The sequence below is a fragment of the Dermacentor andersoni genome, chromosome 10 (assembly GCF_023375885.2).
Source record: "Dermacentor andersoni chromosome 10, qqDerAnde1_hic_scaffold, whole genome shotgun sequence".
Lineage (NCBI taxonomy): Eukaryota > Metazoa > Arthropoda > Arachnida > Ixodida > Ixodidae > Dermacentor > Dermacentor andersoni.
Genome location: NC_092823.1, coordinates 129,115,710 through 129,124,320, shown reverse-complemented (window position 1 = coordinate 129,124,320; position 8,611 = coordinate 129,115,710). Strand labels below are relative to the sequence as shown.

Below are 8,611 nucleotides of genomic sequence, written 5' to 3'. Positions count from 1 at the left end.
TCAGTAAAATAATTACGCTGGATCAGCTTCAAACACGAACGTAACGTCTTTTTATGTCATTTGTCCGCTTTCGCATTGCGCACATCGTCCCATATTATCAACTAATCCGTTTGCACAACTTCGTCCTGTTTTATGTTAACGAGTACAGAAGGGTATAGAGCGTGACCACCGCTTTTATCATTCATACCTAAGGACCTAGAACTAGCTTATGTGTTGTGAACAAAATTTTTATAGCAAAGCACTGTCCCCCGAAAAAAAATACTTAGGTGCCTCGTTTGTCAAAACAAACGCGTCAGTTAAGGGCACGGACATTGTTGAGTTCTTCTTGCGTCCTTGTCGTAGAGCTCCTGGCTCTTGAAAACTCTTGAAGAGAGGTGAAGGAAAGAGTCACTGACCTTCTCCTGGCCAATCAGCTTGGGCACGTGAAACTGACGTCGTTCTGCCAACTGCGGAGTATTTCCTGTGTTAGCTGGTTAAACATAGGTATTAGAAGAGCGGCTAAAGCTGGCCCGCATACACAATCTGCATGCATGTGCGGCGATTTGAGCTCCCCTTGCCATCTCTACTGTGCTCATGGGCATCGCAAAATTATGCTGAATAATCCCATTTGCACAGAGATTTGGATGCATTTACGAATAGCCCATGTATTCGCAAGGTAAAGGTGCATGAACACTCCTTTGTTACTCTATTAAATTATTACCAATATATTGACCCGATTTGACGCAGTCGAAGAGCCAGATTGCCCTCTCCACCACCGCAGAATGTCCAGAAGTAGCCTGATGAAACGCAAAAACATTTGCTTTGAACTGCCGTTGTATTGAAAAAGAAGATTCAACCTGACTTGAAATTATGCACCAGGAGTTTGAAGGCTGTGTAGGTTTGAGTATTGAGCTGGACGATACTTTGTTGAAGTAACAGGCGATGCATCGCTTAGGGTTTCTTTTTTTTTTTTTCTTCTATGAACCTGACTTCGGCATGAGTTGCTTGGCAAAGCTTGGAAAATGCACACCATGGTGTTTTGGAAACTACAACAAGCGACACTTCTAATGTTTTCACGCACTACAGAACGCCGTGATATCTTTTAGAAATCTCAGCTGTGGGTTTTATTTGAGGTTTCTATAACGAAACGCTTTTGCCTAAATCCTGTCATGAGGTGAGAGTTATAATGACCGTGAAAATAGAAGAGAATAGAATATAGATTTCGGCACAAATAAATATCCACAATTAATTACAGACCGCATAAGTGTTGTGGCTTGTGTGCGTGACTGGGCAGTGTAGGCTCACGAGCACTTATTGTTTGTAATATGGCTGTCATTAGTAAAAGAGAGAGAAAAGAGCACAGGATCCATGGCCATTTCCCCAGATTGCACGAAAGCTTGTGAACAATTTCAGAACTCTGGATAAAATATTGCATGTGTAACTATCCCTTCGACTAAACATAAATCATCCATGAATCAAAGCAATCAAAATAATGAAAAGCTCGTCAGTATGCGTCAAAAACACAGGGGAAAATTTTGACACAGTCCTGAGAATAACATAAACATTAAAAAGAAATGTGCAGATACATTGCTCGATAACAGCGTATCGCGAAGTAATAGTGTGGAGTGGGCGTATATTTCGCTTGTCTCCACTATGCATTAAATGCCCACGTGCTTAACGGACGGTCTCCTGAAATTTAAAATTTGTTTAAATGAACTCGCAGAAAAATCCGTTTGCAAGTAATTCAAGTAAAACGAAATATGATCCAACATTTTTAATAAGAAAGTTTATAATTGCTGCTTCAGAGGTAACCGCTATGGACAACAAATATTACTAAAATTTTACGGAAATACAAGTGTCAGCAGCAAGAAGATCATCGTGTTCGGTTTATCCCATTGAAACCAGGTGTGTTGAAGTGCATCATATATGGCCCTTTATAAACGCCAGAGTCACACAAATTGATATCTCGTAGAATACTGCAATATACAATTGTAACATTTTCATACTAAATATTCCGAAAAAATGAGAAAAGGGGAAAAGGTTACAGCTCTGAGTAAGCGCAGGTATGAAATCATACTTAAGTATAGTTTTCTACCGTTTAACCTTCATATGTTTTCTTGCAATTGCTGAAAACCAATTCTACGTGGCAGGTAGACTTTATTATGTGTTGCGTCGCGGTAGTATACACTGAGGGTTAATGCAACTGGCTGCATATTGAGTGAAAGCATGATGAAAAGTCAGAATGTCTGGAGTCACAGGTAAATTCGTCTGATTCTGGATGTTTGTTAATGAAGGGATGCCACAGCCGTTCTAGTCTCTGCCACTAGATATTAGGCCGTTAGCAAATGAAAATATCCTAGGACTTTGGCAAAAATACTCTTCTATGCTCAAGCAGCTAATATGCACAGTCGCGCTTCCTTCGGGCATCAGGATTACATCGTCGCCTGAGACTATCAGGGGACGTTCCGCTGTAGGTGTATGCCCAATGAGTCAGTCTTTCTTTTTTTTTTTGCATATATTGCTTTCTCGCTATCCTTTCCCCAAGCGTAGGCTAGCCAGCCGTGTGCTACACTTGTTAATCGGAAGCGATCTTTACAGTACGGGACATGGCCCTGCTCAGCCTTCGCTTCCCTATAGTAGCCCACAGCACCCCAACAAAGGCAGCAGCACTGCTGCAATCCTGTACGTAGCTTCGCTTTGAGTTCTGTAGTACACGTTATTTTTTCGTATCCTTTATCGCAAACAATGACACGAAAGGTTCCTACCAACGAGAGGGGAGCGATCCGGCGCGCATCGCGAGAGGGTGGTTCAGTAGGGGCCACTTTAGCGGTAGTATACAATGCAGCGAATAACGACACGTTCTTTTATTTAATGTGCTAATAACACGTCGATTTATTGTACAACACACATTTGCAGGTTATACCGAAGTTCATGTTCATGACCGAGCGGAGCACGCAGAGCGGGCCCAGGTGGAACGTACTGTCAAGATCGCCTTCCTTTGTTAATGGCCTGCGCCTCCTCCTCTTTCTCCTCCTCTTCCGTTAATGTTTAGCAAGATAAAATTTCTATCGTATTGCAGTAAATGCTTATTTTAAACTGTAGGCTGGGTGCGTATTGTGTTCGTGAAATACTACTTCTAATATGCTCAAAGGATTCTTTAGGCTTAGCTGAGAACTACTTTTGCCAGCATGTGCGCACGCAATAAACCTGGAATTTAATTGCAACTTCGCACAATCATCTTTCCTATCTTCATAACACCGCTGTTCCGTCTTGCACCAGACGTAGTCGCCGTGTCTGCCCGGAGCTATGCCAAGTCCCGCGACAAGGCAAAAAGCCCTTCAACTGCTACGGGCTTTATTGTGGGCGTTCTCCACGTGCACGTGGGGTTGTACATCTTGTACTTCGGAGAGGCGCCGCAGTTTTGGTCGTATATAAACTCGCAACAATGCGCCGACTCATGAAGGCTGTCCGAGCGCCGCCAGAAGGAACAGCCCTGGCCTGCACAGTAGAAAGGAAACTATTACCAGAGTACAATTACATCAAGCAGACGGCCTATAGCACATCGATTGAGTTTTTTTGCCGCGTGAATGTCTACTCATGAGGCTCATGTTGCTCATTTTCTATCCAGTAATGTAAGCGTATTTCTGAAGCTAACTTACGCAGTGCGAACTATGAATAGGTGAGACCCGCTGAAATATGTCATCTGAAGTGCTCTTTCTTGGAAGGACGAATAAACTCAAGGGATTCGCAATCAAGCAGATGGCATAATTCACCCTGCAAGGTGCACACTGCAAATGCGCCCACCGACGTCATCAAGAGGCACAATTTGCTATCTAGATGACTGTGACTTTGTGGCTGGACTCGTGCTGATACACCAGTGAAGATGCCAGAACGATTCCTACTTTCGATCAAATTACGTTAGGCGCCGTTTGAAGCATTGCACGCCTACTTTTATTTCAGTAAATTGTGACTATTTCGTCTTCCAGCGAAATAATTCCGATAAGATAAGAAGCCAGCAGTCAATGAGGAGCTCAGTAAGTAATCTACGTATAAGATGAAAAAGAAATTGGGCAGACCTTCGAAATTTACGAGAGCAAACAGAAGCCAGTATTACTCACCGTCGCTGCTTTGTTTTACGACTACTTCATAATTCGTCACCCGGGGAGGGATGAACATTACTTCATCTCTATTTTCTCTAAAACAAAGGCAGTTTTTTTTTCATTGCTATTGTTAATTGTCCGATATCCAAGCAGTAGCTGAAAACTGCAGTCCTAGGAGTGGCTCAGAATGAATTTGAACCATCTGAGGCTATTCATCACTCGAGCGAAGCTAGGTATGCGAACGCTTTCTAATTCCCCTCCATGGGAATGCCACCGCCTCAGCTGGAAATCGCAATCGCGATCTCCTACTCAGCAGGATGACATCATAACCACTGAGCCACTACTCCGGGTACAAGGTGTTTAGAGACACAGGCAGAAAGCATTGACACCGAATGCTGCAAAGGCAGCTAGATGTGTGCTGTGAAAATTGATTGGAGTCAACGTAAAGAATCAAACGTTTTTTCAAACATAGATCGTGGGCCACTCATCTACCTTCGAGCCGCCGACTTAAAGTAGAAAATGACTGCAAGGCACCAAGGCGAGGGCATACAGCTTTGTAGCTTCTGATTCAAGAAATTGACAGCACGAGTTCTCGAGGGCACGCTCTTGTTCTACATCGCTATGCTCAGTATCTGCTGTTGTACCACACTCACCGTCACCAGCGTACGGGTGGCGAGCAACGAAACAAGTGGCACATTCGATGTATATGACGTGAAACGACTCGTCCGGGCCATCATCTGAAAAGTATTGTAGGGCTCTATTACATTGATCCATGCCATATGCATGTCACGACTACAGTGGTTTATGAAGTTTATACGCACTATTGTCAGGAACAAAGGTCTTTTTGTTTTTGGCAAAGTAGCAGTCTGTCGAACTCATAGTCAGCTTTCCTGTCCTGCAACGAAAGACGACATCGCTTAGATCTTGCACTTCTCTAGCTTTGTTACAATGGTTACTTACTTTAGAAGAGTTATCTATCTTCAGTTAACACAATTACCACTTTGCTCATGCGAAATGTGCAGGTTACCTAACATTATTCCTTAGCGCCTATTTTTATGCTGACCGTCAAAAATGTCCTGCGCGTTGTTGACACAAATGCAGCATCAATATAAAACTGCAGTTTCGACTAGTCGCTGTGATGTAGAAGAAAACTACCTATGCCTTCAATGGAAGGCATACATCAGACGTACGTGGTACACATTCTTACTGAATTTGGACCACTGGTTGCAGTATTAGCAGTTCAATGCCCGTGTTATCGTTCGGCGGTTCAAACGGCTGGCATATGTACTTGTTAGGGTAATGCATGCCCACGTGATTCATTTCTTGAGTATGCCCCGTGATGTAGGTATTAGCAAGCATCTTATATAAAGGGTTCCAAAGTTCTTGGTCCTTAACAATTATTGAGCGTATAAGACTTCACTGATCTTTCGTGGTTTTTCTCACCGCAATTTGCGAATTTCTCGTAATTAGCGCGAACGGTGCTTCATAGAACATGAGCACACAAAATATTCTCTCATCGCTTTTTCCTGTTAGAAATTCAGTGACATAGTCACAGAAGAATATAAGTTCCAGATCATCATTGGTTTGTCCTGCAAAGCAAAATCAGTTTACCGTGGCTTTGCTAGTGTAGCTTGTAAAAGTTGTGTTACAAAGGTTCTCACAGATATCCATCTTCCCCAAAAGTAAAAACTGCGGGGGTGCTGAAGTTTTCATATGACCCATATCGGCTATATTTGACACACTTGGCTGTTCCACCAAAGTCAGCATCTTCATAGTAGTTTCTGTAGATAAGGTACCATTCTCCAACGTCAGGATAGCACTGAAAAATAAAAAGGGATAAAGAGCAATTAAAAATTTGAGCCGATAATAAGTGTGGCCATTCATTTTGTTACATCAGTATGAGAGACAAACTGATGGTCTCTGAATTACGTTGTATCACATCAGCTGCTCATTTTTAACTTTTCGAGAGAGAAGTAAAATCGATCGTGCACGGAGCCACCGAGCTCGCATGCTTCAGACAAGCTGATTTTTGCGTTAATTTCAGAATTGTTCGAAAAGTCTTGAAATTAAAATAAATGCTATGTTTCATTCAGCATGACTGCTTTCGAAACGTTCGGCGAGAGCAATCGCCGCATCCTGGTATACTATCAGTTAGAGCCAAATGTCCGACGTCACTACGCCTATAACATCCGTTCATAAAAGACACCGTCGAATGACAGCGGTAGCGCGACTGACCGTAATCGGCGACCAAGAAGCGACTCACGGTGACCGACGCTAAAACTAGCGAGCGCGACCAGTGAGTCGCCACCTCAACATGCCTCGCGGTAAGCGCCCTTCCGGTCTGCTCGCGCCGCAATCACTGCGTAAAATAAGCGTCAGTGTGCACAGACGTCTTGCTCTCGGACCGTTTATTGGTTCAACAGCTCTGCGAGTGGAGTCACGCGACTGAAAAGTCAAGTAATGAGCGAAGCCGCTTTCCAACTAAAATTACCAGTTGCACTTGGTCGTGCAATCTCTGCGAGTCGCCGGCGCAAATAAGACCCAAGTCTTCATGTTTTACCTCAACAAAGCAACTATACATAATTGGCTAATAAAGATTTGTGGGATAGGAATGTATTAAGTGCAAGAACAAGAATTATGACAATGTAATTGTACGTACGCTCTGTAAGCACGTATAATTACACAGAATTCATTGTACACATTTCTCTGATGCATTACAGTGTTTCACCCCAATACTTTCTTCGCAAGATACTTTTGACAAGTGCATCCCCCATTAATGCATTTATCACGATATTATATTCAACTACCTTGAAATTTAGCTGGTATGTCTAGTGAGTGCACCTTCAATTGTTTGTTCGAACCAGGTTTAATGTATTGTTTGAGAAAACTTGTGAGCCTACTGCCTCCATCACATGCTTGTTGCATCATTATATGCTAGAAACCCTTAAATATTAGCAGCTGGTCTGCCCGTTAGAATTTCACAGTTTTATGACGGCAATAGTTAGCTTCCATTATTGTGTTCTTTTACGTATAGCCAGAGAGCACATTTTCTTGAAGACAAGAAAGCATGACGGGAGGACAAAAATACAGGAAATCTTCAAAACGAGCCCTGCGTACAAACCCCGCCTAATAAATGAGTTTACTCTTAATCTAGGTCACACATTATATTTGAAACAACCACCATAATTGAAGTTGATATCAGTCAAAATATTTTTCTCGCTTCAACACTTAACTCAGGTGGTGTTCGTCCAGTTCGTTTTCTACATTTAATGCCCTTTTGTTCTCGTTTCATGGTTGATGACAAAATAGAATATTAAATAGCCTGAATTACTAAGTCAATGCACCGTCATGTTTTCACAGTCTACAGATAACATTATATTGAAAGAGCTACTTCATGTCCTTTCTGGATTAATGAAGTACGTTTGACATCGCATAATAGCCTTTTTTGTCTTTCTCATGTAAGTTCCAGCGCTTCGTTCTTGACAATTCACGAATGTTGAAAAACGTACCCGACTTGAATCTTGGTAATCTTGTAGGTCGCTTCTCAGCTCCGGGTATTCAGGTTTATTCGCGAGTATTAGCGGAATCAGTGTGATTAGCATGCCTAGATAGGCTTTTAGCGACTTCAGACCCACATACATCGTCTACTGTACAGAGGCCGTACAGAGCCAAGCTTGCACGTCTTGCAGTGGGAGAGATGAATTGTCGCACGATCCTCTAGGTGCAGAGCTAACGCTTTGATTTTGCTATCTCACACAGCACTTTCAGGAAGTTCATTCAGCTGTTTTTTTTCGGTGGTGATTGCACTGCGATGAGGGGCTGTAACGCGCTCTCAAAGCATTTAGTGTACATCGATCACATTTGGACCGGAGTCCTATTATTCCCGGATGCCCCTATACAGATGATCAGGCACGTAAACATGATCGCTCTCTTTTGTCACTGACTTCCGCCATATTCAAGTAACATCTGGCAGCATCAAATTGCCCAGGGAGGTCACAGAGAATATACGAAAGTCAAACGGAAAAATAATGATAGTCAAGCGTATGACTAGCATGATAAACTTGATTTAACCAATTGCTGGCTATAGATTGGGTCCGGGCTTTACGTTGTAAGTGCTAGCCTCCCTGTCTGTTTCCTCAGCCATCTCTTCTGCCTCCTCCACGTACCGTGTAGCGTAGCTCGACTGCACCTAATCAGTGTCCCCTACCATCCTAGATATCGTTCCACTCTATTTATCTAAATGAACACTATAGAATACCTGGCGTGCACAACCAAATAAAGGCAACATTTAGGATCCATGAACGACAACCAATCGTGCACTCGATTCATCGTAAAACCTCAATAGGGAAAATGCAACTGGCTAGGAAGTAGGTAACGTGGGCCGGTACAACGGTATTATGATAAGCCAAGTCTCTGTTCAGGAAATTTGTACCTGAAAGCCAAGCTGTCAATGAAGCTTTCTACGTGGAGGTTTCGAAACGTCTCTGTGGTCATGTATGCCGCGCGGGGCCAAATTTGCCGAAAGACGTGCG

General features: G+C 42.9%; 1 protein-coding gene across 1 annotated transcript; it reads right to left on the bottom strand.

Moving 5' to 3' along the window:
• Window positions 1-2,860: 2,860 nt before the first annotated feature.
• Window positions 2,861-8,223, bottom strand: LOC126543699 (uncharacterized). Its single transcript, XM_050190805.2, has 5 exons — window positions 8,185-8,223; window positions 5,741-5,898; window positions 4,901-4,974; window positions 4,733-4,816; window positions 2,861-3,477 (listed from the first exon to the last, which is right to left on the bottom strand). Exons 1-5 carry the CDS (start codon window positions 8,221-8,223, stop codon window positions 3,284-3,286), a joined length of 549 nt encoding a protein of 182 aa, XP_050046762.1. The 3' UTR covers window positions 2,861-3,283.
• Window positions 8,224-8,611: the final 388 nt, after the last annotated feature.